The 24,572-nt window shown below is 38.5% G+C and overlaps 1 protein-coding gene across 1 annotated transcript in view; it reads left to right on the forward strand.

Annotated features, from left to right (window-relative positions):
• The window catches only part of MYO10 (myosin X), a 181,320-nt gene that overhangs the window by 140,947 nt on the left and 15,801 nt on the right, over positions 1–24,572 (forward strand). The window contains exons 20-30 of the mRNA XM_067290985.1: positions 8,574–8,698; positions 8,848–8,962; positions 11,737–11,843; positions 12,747–12,956; positions 13,256–13,295; positions 13,700–14,602; positions 15,900–16,023; positions 17,268–17,511; positions 19,824–19,919; positions 23,383–23,476; positions 24,246–24,301. Of these exons, the coding sequence (XP_067147086.1) occupies positions 8,574–8,698; positions 8,848–8,962; positions 11,737–11,843; positions 12,747–12,956; positions 13,256–13,295; positions 13,700–14,602; positions 15,900–16,023; positions 17,268–17,511; positions 19,824–19,919; positions 23,383–23,476; positions 24,246–24,301 (2,114 nt within the window). The remainder of the gene's footprint in view (positions 1–8,573; positions 8,699–8,847; positions 8,963–11,736; positions 11,844–12,746; positions 12,957–13,255; positions 13,296–13,699; positions 14,603–15,899; positions 16,024–17,267; positions 17,512–19,823; positions 19,920–23,382; positions 23,477–24,245; positions 24,302–24,572) is intronic.

Below are 24,572 nucleotides of genomic sequence, written 5' to 3' on the forward strand. Positions count from 1 at the left end.
GTCCCTATAACCTCTCTCCCTGAGCAGAGCTACAGTCCAAAAAAGAGTCACTCAGTTTCATGTCACCTAGGAAAAGCAAAGAGAGTTGTGATAATGTGGAACAAAGTTATTTCTGCAATACTGTTTCAGTATGTGCTGCTGAATTGATACTGTGTTAGCACTTCAGTGAGACTTAACTACATGGAGGGTTTCACATTTTAAAGCTTGAGATTACTTGTAGTACTATTATACTAGATATTAGAAGTACATAGGGATTAGCTTCTTAAAAGGATGATTAGAATGAAAGGTTTTACAACTGTGTCAGACTTTGGTTGTGCCTGATCTAACCCCTTTCTTGGAACAGGTCCTCACAAGTATTTTTGTCCTAATTTTGTATCCTCCTTCATATCTTTCAGGAATAGAAACGTGACACTAAACCCCATTTTCTCTGTGCCACACAGGCAAGAAGAAATCATGTTACAGCAGCCATCCTAAAATGTGATTGATTACTTTTAAATATAGAAATGGGCTTATGCACCCAACCTGCTAATAAACTGTCAGCTATCAAAAATTTGTAAGTCCCAGTTGAAAAGTCCAGTGTGGAGGAGTGACACTACAGTGGAAAAATAAGGAAAGGTATGGGTGAGGTCTTGGCCTGTGCAAGTTAGTCCAAGGTGCTGCTGACAGGAAGGGTCAGGATTTCACCATATCTGATTGGTTTGTATTTAGCCTCAGCAGACATGGAGCAGTGTACACCACAGGCATGTGGCATTGTCCTCTTGACCATTGTAATGAACAATGATGACAGTGGTGTTGGCTATCTTGCCATGGGGTTGGTAGAGAAGGACAGCTGCCCTTGTAATTAGTACCTCACAGCATGTTTCTTCATGGTAGGTCTGTAACTATCAGGCAGCCTGATTGATTTTCTTCTGGAGAAGCCTGCTGACTGATCACAGTGTGGGGAGAATGAGGCCAGATTGGGGTTTAGTCTGCAGGGATTGGAGGCTTTAATTAGGATGACCTTAGCTGAAATGGCAACAGATTATTCACAGGTGGAGAAGGAGGGTCCATGAAGTTTTCCAGCTGGGATCTGTGCTGTGAGTTGCACCTTCTGTCAGTGCACTGAGACTCTGCCAGAGCTGCTTCAAATCTTAAATCCCCTCTTTTCCCAAATGCTCTTAATTGTCTGTCTCACATGGATGGTCATGCAGTTGCTGTTGTGGAATAAACAGCCCATGAGACTTGCTGTGCATTTCAATGGACTCTCTAAATAATATATTCAAGCAGCAAGGGCTCACTTCAGCTGAAAACTTAGGCACATGCATAGCTCTAAACATGTGCTTAGATAACTTAGAAGTCTCTGGTATTTAATGCCTTAAAACTTTATGGAATAGGAATGGATTCTTACACCGGTGTGTAAGTAATTATACACTTATTTTTAGGAGGTATAGCATTCCTCTAGGAATCATCACTAGTGGGAGAGGTGGACAAATTCTGTCTTCTGACACCTTTAAAAAGAAGGTTCGCAAAGAGGCTGTTGTGTATACTCAGGGTAGAATTTAGTCCATACAAACCAAACAAAAAATTGCTCTGAAATTCAAGACTGCAGTGACACCAACTAATAAAAAGTAGTTTAAATAGCTTCAGCATTGTGAATTTGTTGATTGTTGTTGGTGAAACTATGAAATCACAGCTAGTCAGACAGAATCATTTCAGCATCTTTCCTCCAATTTGTAAAGCTAGTTCTAATTCTTATCTTTGCTACAGAAACATAGGACCTGAAAAGTGACTAAAACATGTTTGTAGATGGGCCTAATTCAGTAGTGTCTTGACCTAGTTGAAGTCTTCAACCACCAGTGCAAATGGTCAGTGTGATAATGTACAGCCTTGCACCTCTTAAATGGTTGCTGTCTTACAAATATCCTTGAAATGCCCTTGCTTGTAAAGTAAGCTGGATGATTGGCTGAATATAAATGCAAACGCATTTTCATGTTCATTTATTGAGTTTCCTCCTTTGACTGTTTTGGTACAGTAGAAGAAATCTAAAATTACAGTGCTCCCTCTATACAGCATTATTTTTAGCACAAGCAATTCTAACCTGTGGAATGATAGTGGCTAAATTCTGAAGTCTGTCACCTATTTGAAATATTCAGGATTGGAAGATGAGTCATGCAGACCAGATGCAGTAACTGGAATTAAAGAGAAGATCAGCTAATCGTGTAATCACTTGCTGTTGGTAAATGTAGCACTTTCACGTTCAGACCTGTAGAGATTATATAAAAAAGCCAGCATATCATTACTGAGTTAACAGTGAAATCTGGCCTGGAGTTTGCAACAGAATTTTTTAAGGCATAAGTGTTGATTTAATATACCTGCGTTATTTTCTTGGCAAGTTACCATCAGCAGTATTAGTAATCTTTTTAAAGGCTTTTAGGTTTTTTTGTAAGACGTGAGGATAAAGACCAGGAGAATTTTAGACATGCAAAATACTTACTGATTTTTCATGTTTACCTAAATATTTTGTGACTTCCCACTGCTATGCAGTAGAAATACAAAGTAAGCTTTCTAGCTGTGGCATGTTCCTTGTTTTTATTCTCCTATACTCACACAGTGCTTGTCTGTGTGGACACACACGTTCTGGAATAGTAAGGGAACTTCTTCAAAAACAAAGCAAGCATCAAACTTGTCTATGTTTTAGTCTGAATCTCTTCCAGTTACTGCTAGCTGCATGCTGGAGAAAACCATAGAGGGTTTCTTATCTTAATCTCTTTCCTTGAAATATGCCTGTACTTAAATCGGTGGGACCCGATGGTCCAGTTCCTTGGGCAGGCTGCATTCAGGTTTGCATGCTCCATATGCTGTAAGCATAGCAATCATGAAGTTGAACCTACTGAATAAGCAGACATGGTCAGAGCTTATGGTGCAAGCAGCTGAAGAAATGATGGCTAGAGGAGTAGGGGGCAGAGAGGTGAAATGGTTTGTTCAAGGTAAGAGTGTGACCAACATGGCCTTAGCGCTCAAATCTCTTGATTTGATAGGTAAGTGGCACCAGCTTCTACCTGGCCTGGCTCTGCAGTGTATTTTCCTATCATGACTGCAGGCATTTTCCTATTACTACTTTCAGGTGATTGGATTGAATCCTCAGCATGAGTAGAGGCTGCTGAGTATTATGTGTGAACAAGGATCTTTAGACATAATGTGTACATTTGTTTCTGAATAAAAATCAATATGCTTTAGCATGTGAAAACAAGTTCAAAACCCACCATAAGTAGGAGGAAGACCGACCTCTTTTAATTCCTGCTGCTTTCTCCAAAATCGAATTGCCAAGGTTACGGTTTAGGAGTAAAGGAGAATAGATTTCAAAAAGTTGCTATTTTTAAACAAAACCTACTTTTAATGTCCTTTTACCTTATTTTTCATCTTTTTCTTCTCTTTACCTGTCTTTCACAAAACATTTTTGTAAGTTTTGATTTTTCAGACTTGCCAGATATGGCACAAAGTCCTTCTCAAATTCTCTCAGAGAAATCTAGAAACAAGGGACTGGCTTTTTTTTGTTTATTTTTTATTTTTTTTCCTGATCCTCTCTGTGAAATTCCTCCTGCCTAAATCAGTTCTATGAGATTGTTGCAATCTGGCATTATTGTGACTGTCCTCTTCCAAGGCAGTCAGTAGTTCTGTGATAAAAAAGGAAGCTCTGTGGGGAAAGTCAGATATTCTCCTTGTTTGAACAGAACAAATGATCTGCAGAACAAAAAAACCCTGTTATTTTATTTTGTGTATGTGTTATTCACTTGGGCTCTCCACTAAGGGTACTGTCGAGGGGAAGGGGAAGTTGTTTTTTCGCACCTCAGTCAGACTGTAATCTAAGGAACTATTTTATAATGAAAATTATGCATAGGTGTTGGATGTCTGACCTAGTGGCTTCACCTAATTGTGATTTTAGGCAGAGGCTTTGCCCTTTAGGAGGCTCAGAACAGAACAGAGCAAGCATTTAGCGCTTAAGGAGCCAGAGTCTCGCCAACACAGACTCCAGGTCACATTAAAGCCTTGGCTTTCGTGCTGTCTGGTGCAAATTCAGTGGAGACTTTTGGATTTGGGAAGTGATAAATTACAAGTTATGTTATGAAAGAATGCACCATAAAAAAACAACTTTATCAAGTAGAACAGTCCTGACTTGTAGCTATTCAAAGCATAAGAAATTCCAAGTTGCTGTTGCTCAGTGCCCTAACGTGGCCCTGACCCAAATGAGTCAGTAACTGTTGTCTGGGGGTTATGTGTATCAGAGGGGTTTAGGGTGCTGCCATTTCTTGATTAAAAATGCAACAACTATGAAAATTGAATAGATTTGAAGTTGATTGCATCTCAGACAATTTTGGAAGCCATAGATTGGCTTCCTTTTCTGTTGGCTTCCATTTTATAAAGTTGATCTTACTTTATAGGAGTCGTAATTTTAGCAAGTAATTCCAGTTTTTACGTTGGAAGACTTAGTGTGAATCTGATATTGTTTTAAAATCAATTATGGTTCTGTTGTCTATCTGCAAATTTTTACAGAATACAATTTCTTCACAAGTGTTCACTTATAAAGCAAGTCCACTTTAAAGCAATACTGGCAAAAGTTTACCAGACCCTAGAAATGAATCCTGCCCTATGTGGTTTGGGTATAAATCTGAAAGTTGTTTATCATAGCAAGTCTGAAGGAATACCAGTAAACGTACCAGAACGTGTTTCAGCTACTTAGCCCTTTGCCATGGAGATTTTATACTGTTGCATATTTAACTTGTCAGTGCTGTACTTAGCATAGGTGCTTCCAGTGGAGATCATTATCATTCTCCATCTTAGAAGTGTCTGCAGTTTAATAGTGGTATGTATAGGCAGTACTTACATTCTAGTTAGGTAAATGCATATGCAATTGATTTTTAAGTATGCGGAGTCCTGCTGACTGGAAGTTAGGCTTAAGGTTAATGCTTGTAAGTATTTATATGATTGAGGCTGAAATCCTGTTCATCCACAAAGTAAAACTAGCTGGTCTGAAATATTTCACCAAGTCATAAGGTGGATAATGCTGAACGCTCTGGTATTGTACACAGGACCAAGTTTGTTACTTATTCTGGTGGTTTTCATTAGAGGTGGGAAGCCAGGGATGCATTTAAATGTTTTGAGTTTTGGCTCCTTCCCCTCCTGCCTAGCTGCAGCTCTCCTCTTGCTTAGGGCTGAAAAGTTTCTGTGATGTCTTAGTCGATACTGTTTCCCTGCTCGTACCAGAGGAAGAGCTCTGGGAAGCCCAGGGGCCAGGATGGCAGTGCCTTTAAAAGCCCTCAGGTAGTGGGAACTGTGTCTTCTGGTCTTCCAAATTTAAAGTGTAAGATATGAGCCCAGCTTATCTTCCCTGCCCCGCCCCACAAGGTTTACTCACAAGAAAGCCAGATTTGTTGCTTGTGTAACTCCAGTGCTACACCAGGGCAGGATTTGGTCCTCCAGTTTAATAGCCTCATGTGTCTGTGAGTAATTAAAAATAATTAGTAATGTAAAATGAAGGAGTAAGCTTATGTGATTAAAACTGTGATGATCTTTATGTTGCCCTTCTGATAGCATGTTAAGATATCTTGCAGTGTTTCGTGTTTTTCTTTAAAAATGCAGGCTTTTGAAGGGAGGTGATTATTTCACAGTCTCAGTTTTTAGTGAAAAAACAGGACTATAGATGCAGGAAGAAAGTCATGAAAATGTTTCTTCTTCCCTTGTGGCTCAAAACATGGATGGAAATAAAAAGAATGGAAAAAAAGCAACAGGAGCTTTCAGACTCGTCTTGTGGCTGACTTTTGACTTTTTAAGTGCCTGGGGTTGGCAATAAAAGGATTAGGTAGTGTTGTGGTGATCTGGCTCTCAAAGCAGGAGGTTCTCCCTTGTGGAGGGAAAGGCTGCCTCCCGAGAGAGGCATTAGTAGCGTCACTGAAATTTTGCCTGGCTTTGGTGTATCCCCACTCCCAGCTGTGCATCTGCCTCCTCACCTTGCCACTCTGAAAATGCTCTTGTCTTTACAAGTCACATGAAGAATGTGACCCTTTGAGCCCATAAGTATAGAGGTAAAAAGACTAAAAGCAGGTATAGTGTCAAAGAAAAAAGATGTATTGCCATGTGTCAGTTTGTGGCGCAAATCAGCCTTGGGTTATACAGAGCAAAAGTGAATTCGTTCTTCGTCCTGGCTTGTGTGTGCATCTGTGTTCAGTCCTTCCCTTCCCTTTCAGGGATCATCAGTCACCTGTGTAGAGACAGGCAAGCAGGTTTTGTGCGTGTCCATCATAACTGCAGTTTTGCGAGGCTAGTTCTCTGACACGCACAACTGCCATATGTTGGGCACTTATGGAAAGCACTGTTGGCAGTCTCAATCATGACAATACTGATGTGTTTATTGTAAACATTTATAGGGTGCCCTAGAATATGTTCAGTCAAACATAAAAGTTTTACTTGTGGTGTATTTTACAAGTGGTGGCGAAATCCAAATTAAGTACGGTTAATGACAAGAAAAACAGTGTCATCTGCATCTGTATCACCTGCAGAGGCAATTATCCCTCACTAGAGAATGCTCATGTTTTATATGTGGAGGTGTGGAAACAAAATATAAATCATATTGTAACAAGACCATTATTCTAACAATGGCCAAAGTGGCAGAGTTTATGTAGCTCCCAAGTCCCCCTAGGATGCAAGCACCCATCTCACTGGGAGGACAGAAGTAGCAGCTGGTGTGGCTGAATTTCTCCACAGCCCCTGCTCCCCCTGCTTGGGCAGGATCAGATCCTGCAGCTGCACGTCGCTAATTACCCTGAGAGGGCAGGGCTCACCGTGGGACCAGCCACTTTTTGGAACACAAATTGTTTTCATTTTTGTTCAGTGCTGTTAACTGTGGAGGAAAGGTCAGGCTGGTGGTATTTTTCCAAATGAGTTTTGGCCTCTGCACCTAAGGAGGAGGTTGAAAAGTCTTTTGCTGGTGGTGGAGTGGTGCATGCCGGGGAGCTGTTCACCCGCAGGGCTCGGGAACAGCTCTGTGCAGAAGGGCTGCTGCATGTGGAGAAGTCTCCCAACTCACACTGCTCCAGAAACGAAATTAATGAAAAGAAGACAATCACAACATTTTGTTTTAGACATTTACCTTTTACAGGAGGGAGTTAGAAGCTAATCTGTTGATATTTTTGAAGTTGCATAACTGACAAATCAGAGTAGCTATCATTAGCACAGAGTTTTTTGTTTTATGCAGAAACAGGCACCGATGGAAAAGTTTAGTTTGGATAGTTTAACTTTTGATTCTGTGGTTTCCAAAAATTACTTCTGGTAAGTTAAAATTTTGGGGAGCCATTTATTTGCTAAATTGAACAAGAAGCATGATTAAAAACAGTTTACTAATAATGGAAGAGCCCTCTGATTTACAGTTGCTTGAAGCTTGATCTTGATGCCTCTTATATTAGTTGAAGAACTTGCACTGACTGCGGTGGACATTAGATCAGTTTTTGTATAAACCATTAACTATATCTTCGAGATCCTGCCTTCTGAATTATTCTTGCAAAATATTAAGCACTGTACTCTAATCCTGCAAATCATTGTGCAGGAGGGTAAATTGGTGTGTTCAGGTGGACTGTTGGGCTGCTGAATTGAACAGTGTATTTACATGTGTTGTTATTTCAGTATCAGAGTTGTCAGCATTTTGCAGGATAGTGATTAGCACTAACTTGAGTAGCTTTGTGTGGCTGTGGCTGAGGCTGGCTTATCTCAGCATATGGCAAAAGCACAGGTGATTTAGAGGATCCTAAGAGCTTGAATAGGAACATGACTGATGATCATATGCAGGTTTTCATGACTGAGTGGTTGAGATTATTTTCTCAATGAAAAAAGACACTAGAAGACCTCCATGCAAACTAAAGGAAACTCATTTCACATAAGCAGGGTTTTTTTTCTGTTTACAGATGAAAATAATATTTCTGCTGTTCATAATTAGTAGAGAATAGAAACTCTTCACAATATAGCTTATTTAAGCTTTGAACTACCACTAGCAAACTTCCATCACTATCAATAGAAGATGAAATGTCACTACGTTTGAAAAATTAATGAAATCTTCTTTTCTGCCTTTTTGGTTTTGTTTTTTCTTAAATGGTATCATACCACTAGATTAGTATCTTTGACATTTGGCATTATCTTCAGGGAATATAAATTCAGCTGCTAAAAAACCAAAACAATCAAGCTTGTAGCTACTGACCTAGCTATCCTGTGTTTTTTCCATCTTTTTTTTCTGCATAGCAATGGTTAGCAAATCTAACAGAAAAGGAAAGGAGTTGCTGATTGGGTTAAATGGCTGTAAATACTCTAAGTATGGAGATTATATTGTGTAAATATTTTTTTATTTCCATCCTGTAGATAGCTTTTTATGTGTTTTGAACTGACAATGTGCTTAAGAAATTGTGTAGCTAGTTTTTTAGTATTTGTGCATTTCAGATTTATATATAGCCCTTTGTTTATTTCTCCTGACATCTCCCATTACAAATACTGTAGAATGATAGTGGTGATGACCATTGCTATTAAAAACCTCATTTTGAACCTGCTTATTTTAGATGCCAGACCAGTTTGATCAGACTTTGGTGCTTAACCAGCTGCGCTATTCTGGGATGTTGGAAACAGTAAGGATTCGAAGGGCTGGCTTCCCAGTCCGAAGGCCCTTTCAAGACTTTTATAAAAGGTAAATAGGCTGAGTTATACACATCAGTTGTGGGTCATGGGCATCATTATCAATGTTTCTCTGTTGAGGAATAAATTGAAAATCTAAAGAAATGGCAAAACTAGAACTCTCTCTTATACGAAGTAATAAAAATACTTTTTGGTTGCCAGGTATAAAGTCCTCATGAGAAACTTAACTCTGCCTGAAGATTTAAATGAGAAGTGTGCTGTCCTCCTTCGTCTGTATGACAACACAAGTACTGAATGGCAGCTTGGAAAAAATAAGGTAAAATAATCTGACTGCATATTATGGCTGCTGCTTATACAAAGCTTTGGGACAGGATTTAGCTTGCACAGCTGCAGAGTTGTAGTTGTAATGGTAACTACCTTTCACCTTAGAAGAAGCTGAGCACTCCTGCTGGTCCTCTTGAAACCATATAGTAACAACTAATAGTTGCGCTAAGGAATTTGCTGGCTAAGGCACTTAAGCCTACTGGTGAGTTTGTTCATGGAGAAAGAGTTCCCTTGAATTTTACACCACTGCTTATGAACATGAGCACTGGTGAGGATCAGGGCTTAAAACATAGTTGCTAGATTTTATCACTCTTAGAAGAATCTAGCACACGAAGTAATACTCCATTCTGCAAAGAGCTCCATTCATTCTAGTAGATCCACTTGCATGGCATCTACTCAATGGATGAAATTTTGGAGAGGCATTTTACCCAGTATTTGTATGACAGAGCTGAGCTCTCAGTGTATCAGCTTTGAGAGTTGTCTTCTGAGGTACATGAAACCTCAATATGTGTCCTTCCAGACAACCTGAACTTTACCTGCATCTTTTTTTCTTCCAAGAAAATTTCAAATGATTTAGACTCCAGACAGTGCTTTGGAACCTTAGGGAAATACATTTATGAGAACCCCAAATTGTTTGAACAAACTGTGCTTGTCAGGACCTCAGCAGGAGTCAGAGCTCTGTTTATAACTTCCCATGCTGGGGCCAGGAATAATTGCACCCAGGAGCTGTGTGCATGTTTTTAAGAGTCTCCATGAATAGCTTATTTTAGAAGAGAACAAGAGGGCATTGGTTTCAGAATGAAGAGAGTGCAGTGCACTATCCTGCCCGTGTCATTTGAAAGAGGGTAATAACAACACTGTGATGATTAGCTTTCAGTGTGAATTTTCCTTGTTCTTACATGCCTAGCTGCAATGCACCTGTTCAGGAAAATGCATTAGTCTGTGCTTAGTACGTGCTTACACCCATTTTTGCTCAGGAAGTAGCCAAATGCCTTTCTGAATCTGAATTTCAGTATGTTTTTAAAGCCTGTGTGTAAAGCAAAGAAAGATTGCCTACTGGGTGAAAAAGAAGGCTTTTTCCATCACAGCCTATTTTTTATACATGAGTAAAGTTAGTGTTAGTGTTATGTGTTGCAAAATCAAATCCCTTTTTAGCTACTCTCAGAACTCAGAATTGTGCCCCTCATCAGGAGGGCTGCTGGTCTAACTGATGTTGGGCTTTTTCCCCTAAACACAGAGGGAAAAAACTACACCTTTTTTCCACCTCAACACTCCCAAAAGGCTGCGTTTTTCTCTGTTTTCACAGCAAGAAAAAAAAAAAAAAACTCAAGGAGGCATTCCTGCAATAGAGTCTGGGGTCTATTGCAGTAGCAACTGCAGCACTCTTGCCTTAGCAGAGCCCACACTGTCCATGTGATTTCCTCATCCCCACACTGTGGTGTGTAGCCTGCCTCTGATCCTAGACAATCAAAGTGTCACTGAACTATATCTTTCCAACTACTCATGTCTTATGCAGCAGAATCTCAGGCTGTTGTCTCATAGCTGGTGCCAGAGAATTCATCCTTTGAAAAGTAAATGTTGAGAATGAGAAAAAGCATTGACAAAAAAAGCAGATAACTCACCGCTTCGTGAGGGTACAATAAAGAACAGAAACTGAGATACATTGATCAGTGCCAGTGGAAGGGGATAACTGCATCCCCAATTCCTCTGCTTAGCTGAAAATGCAGTTTAATTCATTTAAGGCAAATTTAGCTGGTTTAGCTCAATTTATTTTAATGCTTTATGCTAAACATGCCTCTAGGAGTCCATGCTTTAGGACAAATAGGCTTTCATCCCTTATAGCCTTATGCTTGCAGTTACTTATGCTTAGCACTATTAGTCCAGGTGAACAATCCAGGTTTCTCAACCTTGCTAAAGAGACTGGCTTGGAGAGTTGGTAGGTGGTATGTTGTAGGAGAATTCATCTGTCCTTCCCAGGTCTGTGAGCACAAATAGTCTGTCATCACTCTTAACCGAGGCACCTGTGCCTCTATAAACTTCTAACTCCTCTCAGTTTTAGCCAGAAGAAAAGTGTTGCATCTGTTGGAGGAACTGCAGCTATTCTGTATTAGAAAGTGGCTGACATTTCCTGAACTGCTGACAAAGCACAGATGAGAGAAGGCCTTGGGGAGCAGCTCTTCTGCAAGAGGCTGCACATCTGTGAGGCCGTATCTGGCCCCAGCAGCTGTATCAATGTATAATGACAGGAAAAGACAGTCCAGTCAATCTGAATATGAAACCACTCTCATTTCTGTTTACTTCTGCAGGTTTATGCCAATGGCATTTGAAGGAATGAGGCTTGTAAAAGGTTGTGGAAACTTGCTCTTACTGAGAAGCCACTGAATTCCCATGGGTGTTATTTCCATCCCTCAAATGAGAATGTTCACCTTAAGTCCTACCATTTTTTTGGCCTGTGTTGCTCTTTGGTGGGAAAGTCTAGTTAATGAATCCAGTAATTATGTTGCTTTTGGAAACCTCCTGCTACTAATTAAAATTTCTATTGCCATAATCAGGATTTTCCCACTGAAATCCAAAGTCAGAGGAACATGTGCAGGGATTTTCTTTTAAGAGTAAAACATTTTGCTTTTTCTTTTCTGTTAAGGAAATCATACATTTAACTCTGAATTTGAAGCTCAGACTTTGCACAGAATGACATTGACAGTACCTTGTCTGTCCTTTACATGAGACACTACCACAAGTTATTAAGCCAAATGTTTTCTTGCATAGGTTTTTCTCCGTGAATCCTTGGAACACAAGTTGGAGAAACAGCGAGAGGTGGAAGTCACCAAGGCAGCAATGATTATCCAAGCACACATCTTAGGTTATGCAGCCCGGTAAGTAACTAGCTGAGAATATTTAATAGTTAAGCTTCTGAATAAATGGGTGAGGTGGTAGGCAGCTAAATACTTTTGGCATAATTCTTAATTTCTTGTAGAGACCAGGCATCCAAATCTTGAAAGTGGCTTTTGAAAATACCAGCTGTTGTCTTTGCCAGTCCCATAAATAAAATACAATGGAGTTTGAATTATTTTAACGTAACAAATAGGACAGTATAAGAGATAGGAGGTCAGCCAGTATCCATATAATTGTATCATGGTATTTGATTGTGGTAGGAAATATAGCTCCATGGCACCTAAAGAACCATGATATTAGGTAACTGGTTTTATTTGTTTACCTGGCTTCATGCATTATGTATTAGGTGGAGTTGCTCATCCCATCTGTTTATTTCTCTAGTTTTTCTATAAATCAGCAGAGGACAGCTTAAGGAAACTTGTTTGCATAATGAGATAATATCTTTTCATGTACATATTAGTCTTGTCTACATATTCTGACCAGTATGTTACACAAAAACTACAATTCTCTTTTTAATGACAAAACTATGCTGCTGTTTTTAATTTTTCTTTTCAGAGATGTGGGATAGATATATTTGTGTCTTCTTTCTCCACAGGCGCACACAAGCTGTACTTTGTAGAACCTTCTTGTCAGGGTATAAAAACATGCAAGACTGGTAATTACATTTTCTTAACGAAGATGGAGATAGCTCTCTCACAGAAATGAGAGAGAAGCTCTTTCCTAAGGAAGAGAATGTGAGCTAGAATGGGGAAAGTCTCAGAGCTAGAAATAATAAATTGTCTTACCACTATTGGCTCATTATCGCAGGTCACCATGGCAGGACCTCTCAGGACCATTCCATTAGATCCTTCTTTCCTTAGAAACTTGCTTTGTCTTTTTTTCAGAAAGCGGTATAGAAAGGTTCTTTACTACGTGGTTGTGATTCAGAAGAATTGCAGAGCGTTCTGTGGTAGGAGAAGGTTCCTTTGCCTGAAGAAAGCAGCCATAATCCTTCAGAAGCAGCGGCGAGGCCAGCTTGCTCGACGTGTTTACAGAGAACGACTAGAGGAGAAGTGGCGGGAAGAGGAAGAAAGGAGAAAAGAGGAGGAAGAAAGGTACAGTAAGCACTCTTACATCACTCTTTCCTATCTATGCCATATAAAGTTTCATCTGAATAGCCTTTGCTTCAGGGAAAATAAGTGATTTGGGAAATCGTTACTTCTATTGCTGAAAGATGCATGTAGCTATCATGGTAGTTTCATATTCATAAACATATGCTTGGTGACCTTATTTTTGACTTTCCTTTTTATGTGGCAAATGATCTCTGTAAATGCAGCTATTGGCCCAGCACAGGTATGTGATGAGCTTATGTTGAGCTTGATTTGCTAACTTTCTTTTCTTCCTTTACTTCTAGGGAAAGACTAAGGCAAGAAGCAGAGCGTCTTGCCCAGCAGGTAAATGATACTTAATGCTTTCTGCCATCCTGTTTATTTGAGTATCTCAGCCCAGCCATTAAAAAAAAAAAAAAAAAAAAGGCATCTATGGCATTTAAGCTAAACTTATTACAGTAGTTGGCAGATAAAGCCAAAGGAAACTTGATACAGCTGTTTGCATGGAAATTTCTTTCACCTCATGCTTCGTTTAATTTCTGTCAAAGACTGAACTTTCTGCACATACTTGAGTTTTCCAGTGTCTGTGAGTAAAAGTAATTGTACTTTCTTTTCTTTTCCTTTTCTTTTCTATGTAGGGACAAGGATCCTTTTAAATGAACAGCATGGTTGGAGTATAGTGCTTTAGTAACAACAAAATAAGGAATCTTGAGTTTGCATTTTTTTTTTTTTTTTCTTTTCGAATGTAGGCTGAAGAAGAGAGGAAGCAGCAGGAACTGGCTGCCATTCAGAAAGCCCAGAAGGAGGCAGAGCTGAAGCAAGAGGTGGAGAAGCAGAAAGAAAACAGACAAGTGGAAGAAATCTTGCGTCTGGAAAAAGAAATTGAAGACCTGCAGCGCATGAAGGAGCAGCAGGAGCTGTCCTTGACAGAGGCTTCATTACAGAGGCTGCAGCAGCTCCGAGACGAGGAACTCAGGCGGCTTGAGGATGAAGCGTGTCGAGCAGCCCAGGAGTTTCTTGAATCTCTGAACTTTGATGAGATTGATGAATGTGTCCGAAACATTGAGAGGTCACTGTCTGTGGGCAGCGGGTATCCTGCGGAGCTCACTGAATGGACTGGGAATGCATGCAGTGAAAAGCCCAATTTTAACTTCAGCCAGCCATATCCTGAGGAGGAGGTAGATGAAGGCTTTGAAGCTGATGATGATGCATTTAAGGATTCGCCCAATCCAAGTGAGCATGGCCATTCTGATCAAAGGACGAGTGGCATCAGAACAAGTGATGATTCCTCAGAAGAGGATCCCTACATGAATGATACTGTGGTGCCAACAATTCCTGCTCCTAGCAACACCATGGTTATACCTCCTACCCATGATTCAGTCAGTCTCCACAACTCTTCAAGTGGTGAATCCACATACTGCATGCCAGAAAATGTATCATGCAGACCCCTGAATTCTGTGGAACTCATTTCTCCTGATGGAGACTATGATTATGACCAAGATGATTATGAAGATGGTGCTATTACTTCTGGTAGCAGTGTGACCTTCTCTAATTCACATAGTAGCCAGTGGTCCCCTGACTACCGATGCTCAGTGGGGACATACAATAGCTCTGGAGCATACAGATTTAGTTCTGAAGGAGCTCAGTCTTCTGTAAGTATCTTTGTTTTTGTTATCTAATAATTGATACAAGTTTTCTGATTTTTTTTTTTTCCCTTGAAAATGATGAGGGTTAACTCTAGGCATTGTAGCTGTTCCTATAAATGACTATGTTGTATAAGGTTAGACATGCTTACACCGTACTGGGGCATAGTTGTCTGTTGCCATCTAGATGATACTGGGGTGAGTGCATTAGAGTTAGAAGCAGCTCAAATGCTGATTGTGCCTTAGTTTTACCAGACTCTGCTTATGCAAGTATATTGTTCCATCTGTTTTAATGCAGAACTGCATGTTAACTTTGCAAGGACCTCTGTGTGTGGCCTTGGATGCAATTCATAAGCAAAATTCTTTTGTTTGTGTATTTGCAGAGAGGGACATGGGGGGGAAATGATTTCAGAAAAAGTGTCTTTGGTTATACATGCAAGTTGGAACAGTACGGAACAAGCTGCTTGCAGAAATCCCTGAAATGCCAAATGTATATTGATATTACTTTGTGAATAAATTTCACATGATGGCAAATGTCGTGAAATTCTTGAAATGGCATTCTTGAGGCACACATTCATCTTGAAGAGCTCTTCTTCAGTGATGTTTACTGAACATACTGTGGGCTTTACTCTTAAAAATATTTTTGCAAGAATATGATTTCCCCTACCACCCTCACAATACTTCTATGAGACTATATGATTGGTCAAATGAAAAAGGGTATTTCAGCAACACTGACTTATTTCTAAGGAAAATGATAACCCTAAAATGACTATTACAGTTGAGGTAATGAAATCCAGTCAAAGAACTATCTTGATTTAGCTGTCACGGTCCTTGGGATAAGCTGATGGTTTTTGCCTCTGAGGAGAACACTTTTAATTGTCTCTACTGAAGACTCCTTTGTGTTTCATGGTTGTGTGTGTGTGTGTGTGTATGTGTGTGCGTGTGAGACAGAGAGAGAGAGAAAGAGAGAAATAGAACAGAAACTTAGCTAACGTCTGATTCTTTGGGTTGGATAACTTCCCTGAGCAGCTACAAAACTGTCTCATAGATTTGTTATATTAAATTAGGGCTAGTGTATAATTAAAGAGGACAGCCTGCAAAAAGCTGAGCACTCTCAATTTTTAACTTAAAGCAATGACTCATTCCACTTACTAAAGCGTACTCCCCTTAGTACAGTGGACAAAACACAGCTAGGAATCATGTTCTTTAGAATATACCATAAATGTTTTGGCTAAAGACTTCTAAAATTATTTTCTCTAAATTCTTTCCTGAAAGATCATTTCACCTTTGTTCCTTTCTTCTGTAGTTTGAAGATAGTGAAGAAGATTTCGACTCCAGGTTTGATACAGATGATGAACTTTCCTACCGGAGGGATTCAGTCTATAGCTGTGTCAGCCTGCCCTACTTCCACAGTTTTTTGTACATGAAAGGTACTGGGTGAATCAGAATTGGCTCAAGATACAAAATAGCCAGAAACGTTAAGTACACTTTGCACTCCAATTCCTGTAGAATTAAGGTATTTTCTGATTTTTCAAAGAGCAATAGAAAAGTCTGGAGAGAGCTGCTCTAAAATTAAGTTACTTGCAGTGACCTGCATTTGGCAGTATTTTTCTCCTCTGCAAAGAAACATTAACATTTTTGGTCTGCCTCTGTTTCATATTATGTCTTTGCTGGCTCATGAACAATGGAGCAAGTATGCAGTACAAATATATCAGAATAACTCCCAAAGTCAAATTGTAGCAAATTTTGAGGAAAGTTGCTTCCTGGCCCTGAAAACCTGTAACATAGACAGCATTCTGCATTATGGGCCAGTTTTACTGACCTTGATGGGCTTTCAGCTGGGATCTGAAAGACTGGAAGAGCACCTGTATAGCAAAGGGGCACGAAAGTCTCTGAAAGAATATACACAGGTGTTGTCTGGTTACGATTCTTAGTTTTACCTTTGATGAGTGGTACTAATGTATAATCTAGATGAGTTCTTGTATGCTACCCATCATTGCAGCATAACTTACTTTGATTTTCATGGAATTGGAACAGTGATGAATGGGTGCGTAGGTATGTTTGTGTGAAAAATAATATCTGCAGTCTTCACTAGTATGGCTTTTACCCTCTGATAAGGTTAGCAATAAGTTTTGGCAGAGTGACTGGAGTAAAATGGTTTGGTTAAGGATTTTATGACTGATGTAACTACAGTACAAGCTGTGTTATCTACCATTACAAACCTCACATGAAGTTAAACAGTATAGGTACTTTGGTATGACTGAGTTCACACTAGTGTATTTTCTACTCTAAGTACAGGTTTTTAGATTTTGTGGGTTTGAGTTTACCTCTTACTAACCATAAGTATTTAAGAAAATTAGACAGAGGAAAGGGTTGAACACATTAACTTTTCTTAGATTATCATTGAGATATATTGAAAATAGTGTTGAAGATCTGATTCTCATTTGCAGTAAGACTATCTTATAGTTTAAGTGTCTTTAGATTGCAAGCAATATGGTGGTCTTCAGAATATGTGAAAATGAGATCTTTGGTTTCATGGCTTACAGCAGAGACTCACATTAATTGCAGAATTATTGATCAGCATCTTCCAGTCTTGGTTTGTTAACTGCTTCTGGTTTATAATAAAATTGTTTGTCTTAACTGCTTATAAACCAGCCTCTGTCTCTTTTGCCAGGTGGCTTAATAAACACATGGAAGCGACGCTGGTGTGTCCTGAAAGATGAGACCTTCCTTTGGTTTCGTTCCAAGCAGGAAGCACTTAAGCAGGGCTGGCTTCACAAAAAGGGCGGTGGATCATCTACGCTTTCCAGAAGGAACTGGAAGAAACGATGGTTTGTTCTCAGACAGTCCAGGTTGATGTACTTTGAAAATGACAGCGAAGAAAAGCTAAAGGGTGCCATTGATGTTCGAACAGCCAAGTAGGTTTATATGTGTTTATATATGTCATAGTTCCTGCTAAATGCTTCTTGGGACTTAATCTGGTGACATGTTGAATGCCCTGACTTCAAATTGTATGTGTGCAAGCATGTGCATATCTGTGACAAAGATCTTGAAAGTAAGCATTGTCTTTACTTGGCTCTCTCTTAAGTCCACGGAGCGCTTGAAGTTAAGCCAGTGTTGAATACTTGGGAAAATTGCAGCTATAATGAACCCATCTATGCTTTCTCTCAGACTAGAGGCCCTTCTTAGCCTGTAATGATCCCAAAGGCAATTTGGGGCATGTTGCCAAGACTGTAGCTATAGGCAAACCTAGAATGGAGAGGGTGGAGTTAATAGGCCATGAATATATTTAAGCTAGCATGGGTCAGCTTGTATCTTGTCTATTAATTTATGATTTCTTTACATCTTTGAAGTAGTTGTGGCAGTTTGACAGAAAAGTCTTTAAAATGCATATATTCATTTCAAAAATTTAGAATTAGTAAACGTAATTTAACAGTTTGTCTTGCTAGCAAAATTCCTTATGCCTTATAATTTTAAGCTTCTTGGGGCATGCATCAAAAAAGAAGTTTTTAAAGGGATAGTACTTTTCCTTTTAAACAGTCAGTACATTTTACGAATTCGTGGATCATCTAACAAAAATCAGAGCCTGCTACTGTTGGTAGTCTCATTTCTGCATAAAAGTGTACCTAAGCTATCCTTCATGGTTCTGGTAGAGAAAAGTAGGAATGTCTGTAACACTCAATTTCACTCTGCTCCTTGTGAACTGCAACTATCCATTTTATTTTGTTAATTTAACAGAGTATTTAACCTAAATTAAAAACTTAATTTTTTTATTTGGAAGTCTTTGGTTGAACCTGATTCAAGCAAAACAAAATAAATAGTTTTAGTGAGCATCCTGACTTGCTTGTGTAAAAGCAATGGGCAGCTGGCTGTCAAGTAAATCTCTGAATAGAGACTGAGTTCCTACCACAAATTTTTTGTTGCAGCTGAATTTGACCACTTCATGTGACATAGCATTTATTTAGTCCTTTTTCTAATTTATTTAAACCTTCTTTTTTGTTGTCACTATATAGTTTCATTGACTGTAGCCTGGAGATTTTTTTTTTTTTGTTGAACTTATCTTTAAAATTGTCATGCAAAGATTCTTGAACTTAACTTGAACTGTAGGTTCAATGAATGAGTATTTGTACCTAAAATTACCAAAATAAAAGCTACTTGTATTTAAAGAGTTGTATGTTATGAGAAATAAGCAATAGTTTTTCTAGGTAACTTTAATATTCACTGAGCACATTCCTGACATATTTCTTACATACTTCACCACTGCATATTAGGGATCCTATTCACATAAAGTAAATCTTGGGCTGCTTCACTTAAAATTCACAACTGGGATGTACTCTGCAGACACTGTCATTGGGAAGAAGGAAGCCAAATTAAATAATAAGAAGTGGAATGATACCTTTTTAATAGCAAATAAAGAAATTTTCCTCATGAGGCTGATAAACAGAGCTCACAAACATTGTAGATAGGAGAGAGATTTATGAGAATAGTATAACTGAGAAGGAAGTATAGCTAATTAAGAAGGAAATAATAAGCCTCAGACAAATACAGTAAAGCAGCAGAAAGAAAAACAAGTTGATTTTTTAAGCTTAAGCAAAATCTTAACTTCCATTAGAAACTTCCAAATTTAATGTAATACTTAGGTTACTCCTTAAAAATCTTGTGTTTTGTAGTTCATGATTTTTAATATATCAGTATTTAGATGTCCAAACTGCAAATCAGAAAGGTGTAATTTTTCAGAAGACAAGTGCTCAGCTTTTTCTGAGAATAATATTTTTTGAATTGTCTCTACTGACTCCTAACTGCACAGAATCACTAATCAGGGGTTTGTTGTTTTTTGTTTTTATTCTTTAATAGCTTTCCTTTCACCACTCCTAGAATCACTTAGGTATGCAATGAGATCATAAATGAATCCACTTCTCAGCTCTGGTTATCTTTGCCTCTTTCAAGCTTTGATAATGCTTTTTCTTTAGTTCTTGTTAAAACACTAGCAGAATAGTTAACTTTGAATAGTGACATTCATAACAGTTTCAATACTTGTAATGTATAGGCAGAAAACACTGCAACTACGCTTTGGTGAACTGATCTCACTGCGCATCCTGCAAATGAACCTGCTTAATGCTGATTGCTGTCATTTTTAAGTATCAGTGATTTGTGAGCTTCTCAGGGAAATGGCATTTTCAAAATACATTGAAGATCTCTAGTACTAAATCTTTGTTTGTCTTGTTTTCAGAGAGATTGTTGATAATACAGGCAAAGAAAACGGTATTGATCTAATAATGGGTGATAGGACCTATCATTTGATTGCTGAGTCTCCTGAGGATGCAAGGTATGAAAATAATTAGGCTTTTTTTTTTTTTTTTAAACCTCCATGCCATTCTGACTCATGCTTTTCATTTTATTTGCCCATTATCAAAAAAATACTGAAGTTGAGGCAAATACTTTGCATTTAACACTTTTTTGAAATGCCTGCTGAGAAAAGAAACCTGTGTGAAGAGTCAAACTGTCAACGAAAATTTGCCTAGAACTTGGCTGAGTGTGCTTTCCCCATTTATTACTAGTAACTACCTGAAATAAGTGTGTCTGAAGAGAGGCAATAATCTGCCTTTGCTGCTTTTCTTGTGCATTACCCTGACTGTCTTTAGCTGCATAAAAGATTAATTCAATATTTAAGACCCTGTCATCTCTGAAATAAAGTACTATTCTTTAGGCTTGGGATCTGTTTGCCTATGCAGAGCCTAAACTCTTTTCAGCTGAAAGCTGTAATGTGATCCATGGATTTTAGGGTGAAAGCGTATTCATGAATGAGAAGAGCATGCAACAGTGTTGCCCTTTCTGCTGATTTAAAAAGGGCCTTGCTTCTGTTTCTAAAAGATCCATATCAAACTTTAGGGGGAAATTACAAGGCTGGTAGGTGAGGAGCAAGCTTAACTTGTCTGATAGGTTGTAGTGTGTCTTTAAAAAAAGCAAAATAAAACAAAAAAACCCACACTATGCTTTCTGTGAGATAATAACATACTTGCCTCTCATTTATAAAATCAAGTATTTAAATGAAATGAACTCAGTAATCAAATCTTATTACCCACTGCCTTGCTACCCCAAGGCCAGATACAGGATGCCTATGTCAAAATTACCTGAGCTAGTTTTGCTCTGGAGCCTTGAAAGCTGCTTCATATTTTTATTTTTTTTAATAGGTATAATACTTTCCTGTATCACAGGATACTGGGTATAAATTTAGCAGTGCTTACAATGCAGAATCATTACTCATTTTTAGGCATCCTTAAAATTACACTCAAAATAAGTATGAGCTTTCTAGCGTTAATATTATTGTGTGATGTGATTAAGTTTAAAAGTGAAGATTCAATTAAAATTTTATCTTCCATTAAACTTCTGTACAATCCCTGATAAAGATTCCACAGGGACCAATAGCAAATTACCAGTGTAAAGACTTTTATGTCTGTTGTCATATATATATCTCTTTTTTCCTAAACATGGAGGAGGAGTATGTCACTGTCATTGTGTATAGTACACAAAATACATGCAATTCAGATTAAATTGCTTTTTACTGGAGTATTTACTGTTTCTTTTTTCACAGTCCTCCTGAAAAACTTTAACCTGTCTTGGTGATGTGTAAGGATTTGCAGATGGGCTTAAGTCAAAGCCTCAAAACTGTTTGGCATTGTTAAAAATGAAGTACAAAATTATTGGACTGTGTTGGTTTGTTCTAAACCTGCTACTGAGACCATCTAGAATTAGTTCCTTTTACAATTACTGAAGTACTCATCTAAAGGTCTTTTTCCCTTTAAAAAATTATTTTGCACTTGGGCTGGGAATGATCTGAGTTTGCTTTTTGATCAAATGAATGGAAAGAGAGAAACCTGAAAATCAAAAAAAAAAAAATTTTTGATCATGGAAGTCTATTTGAAGAAAGAAATAATGTTTTAATGGGCAGCCATTCTTGTGGGTTTACTTCTTTCAGCCCAGACTCTCTTTTTCCATATTCCTGGGTTTTAAGACTCAATTGAAAAAAAACAAGGGCAGCCCTGAGAGAGAAGAAAACAAAGGGAGACTAAAATCTGTCTTTGTCTTCTACAGAGTGCCACACTGAATTTCTTTTTCATTGTTTACACAAAGATTACATGAAATTAGGAAAACTATTTTTAAAAGCCAGTAATAAATTACTAATAACTGTCCATACAGTGCTATGAAGTCTTGTTTTGTTTTGTTTAATAAAAGATTGACTTTTAAATAGATTTGCAATTTATGATCCCAAAAGGAAAGCTGAATTTAATCTGTGGGAATCTTTTGGTAGTTGAGGTTTAGGTTCTTCAGCTCACTGTTTCCTCTATCTTGATATCCCTCCCTCATTCTAAGGGGTTTTCAGTGACCTTGTCTTATGTCAGTAGTCCTTTCAGCAAAGAAAGTGTCATGCACAACCTGTCTGTGGGTATCTCTTGAGTCTTAACAAAAGAGCTTTTCTGAGAGAAAAAAATCAAAACTAAGTATATTCTCATCTTCTTTTCTACTGTCAGGCACTCTGAATCTTTGTTTTTCTTCACACATTGTGGTATTTCTAATGAAAACATAAGCTGTTAGGAAGGATTTAGGATGATATGGCAGCAGTGGTACTGCTTGACTAACTACACAGGTTTTCTCTAGCTACTTTGACAGTCTGGTTTCCAGAGATATACAGAGTCATGGTGAGCAGCTGCCTTCCTAATGCAGGAATTCAGGAGGCAGCAATTTAGTTTTATAGGCGTGAATTCTGTGGCTATAAGCACTTGCAGAAAAGATAGCTTTATATTTAAAGCCAGTAATTTTGCATTTGTTTTCTCACTGGTGGTGGCAGGAACCCTCTGCAGAGAAGTGAGGAGACAATTTTAAAAGCTGGGCTTGTCAGCCTTTTGAAAACTTGGCCCCAGGTAGCTTTCATTAGAATGGCAAATTCATATCTCAAAGAATGGCATTCAGGAACCTGCCAAACAGGCCAAGCTCTGCCCTCAAATTTCAGTGGGATTGCTCAGAGCAGTTGAACTTTATCATATACAAGTGCCAGGAGGGTAGAGATTTCCCAGAAGCAGAAGGTGTGGTTGGAATTATAAACTGCAATTACTGCTCAGCACTAGGTGTTGGAATACTGGAAACCTCTCTGCTAATCTCCTGGTGAAAATGCAAGGCCACTGGAGTGGCACAAATTGACTCCAGTCCTTCTAGCAGTGGGATGTTCCAGTGTTTCATTGGGAACAAAAAATGTAGAGATAGTTGCTTGGGGTTTTTATTCTTTTTCCCCTTTCAGTTGGACTTGTAGCAAAGATTTGATGGACTTAGGCAGTCTTTGCAGAAATATCATAGTAGGAAATTATTGCCAGTCGCATCATCAGTGCAGCAGAATTTATCATTTGAAGGTTGCGAGTCTCATTAAAGGCTATGTGTGTAGCTAGTGATGTTAGGTTTTTCGGATGAAATGTGTAGAATGTGTTACAGATACTTCCTAATCATTCGGGTGTTTCAGTGTGATTACTGCCAGTTTTCTCAAAGATGCCACTTTTTATACAAGGTTTTTGTTTTCAGAGAGAAGGTTATGACATGAACTTGGAGGGGAGATCTGAGGGGGCTTGTTAGTATCCAGTATTACTTGAACGGACATAAAGTCTTGCTGCTTTTATGCATGTTGACAACAGGGATCTTAAGCAATTTCAAAAACCTGAAGAACCTGCTAGATGTCTAGCAGAACAAAGGTGACAAAAGGCATAAGCAATATTTTACTTACACTGCTGCCTTTCTCTCCACAGCCAGTGGTTTAGTGTACTGAGTCAAGTCCATGCATCCACCGAGCAAGAGATCCGAGAGATGCATGATGAGCAGGCAAATCCACAGAATGCTGTGGTAAGTCTAGATCTGAAGAACTTTCCAAAGCAAATATTTTTAGAAAACAAGGGACATGGGCTTGAATATCTTCTGACAGTCACAACCTAGATTTCCTTAAATGCAGTGGTAGCTGTGACACTGATTATAGGCTCCAAGTCCCATGCCTTGTACATACAGAAGAGGAGGGACAGAGTTCTTATTCCCTCTTTCATTCACCTTGACAAAAAGAGAGTGTGTTGGGTTCATTTTTTTCTGGTCCAGTTCTCTGTCAAACCACAGTGTACACTTGAGTTTGAAGTCTTGCAAAGATACAGTTAATGAGTAAATTAAAAACCCAAGAGCAAAAATTTGAGATTTTTCCAATCCTACATTTATCATGTTATACAACATACACTGGGAATAATATGATAAATGTAAAACCTACTATCAAGCAAGGGAAATAAAAATTTCTGCTTAATGACTTCATAAGTTTGTTCTGAGAGGATGCTATTTACAACAGAATGGCACTTTCAGGTCAAAACTTCAAGCAGCTTTGGAAGCACAGAAAAGTAAGAGTAGTTTTTGAGCTGCCTTCAACTTAACTAAATATAATCTCTTATTGGATCTGTTAATCTGAGTCTTTTTGCTTTTCCTCTCTGCAATTTTAATGCATAGGAGAAAGTGATGCCCAAATCTGCAGCTCATTTTGCGTGATCAAAGCTGCTACTCCTTTCACCTATCTCTTGAGTAGTGTACAGTGAGTAATATAAATGTCTTCCTTCATTTCTGGTTTGATATTTGTTTATAGGGTACACTCGATGTAGGACTAATTGATTCTGTCTGTGCTGCTGACAATCCAGATAGGTAAGTCAGAACCATGTCTGGTAACTTCCTTTCTTCTTCTCCTCTCTCTAGCCAAAATCAGATGCTTTATACTTCAGTTTCCATGTTCTACTGACCAACTACGCATGAAAATGGTTCATTATTGCCTTCCTTTTGATAATATCAAACACCATGTATTAAAACAGGAAAAGTGGGAATTTTGTACTTTTTCTGTGGGAGCTTCACTAACTTCCCTGACATTGTTCCATATATGCACTGTTCAGCAATTTTGCTACTAAAGTGATCCAAAGGT

Source organism: Apteryx mantelli, chromosome 2 (genome assembly GCF_036417845.1).
Source record: "Apteryx mantelli isolate bAptMan1 chromosome 2, bAptMan1.hap1, whole genome shotgun sequence".
Classification (NCBI taxonomy): Eukaryota; Metazoa; Chordata; class Aves; order Apterygiformes; family Apterygidae; genus Apteryx; species Apteryx mantelli.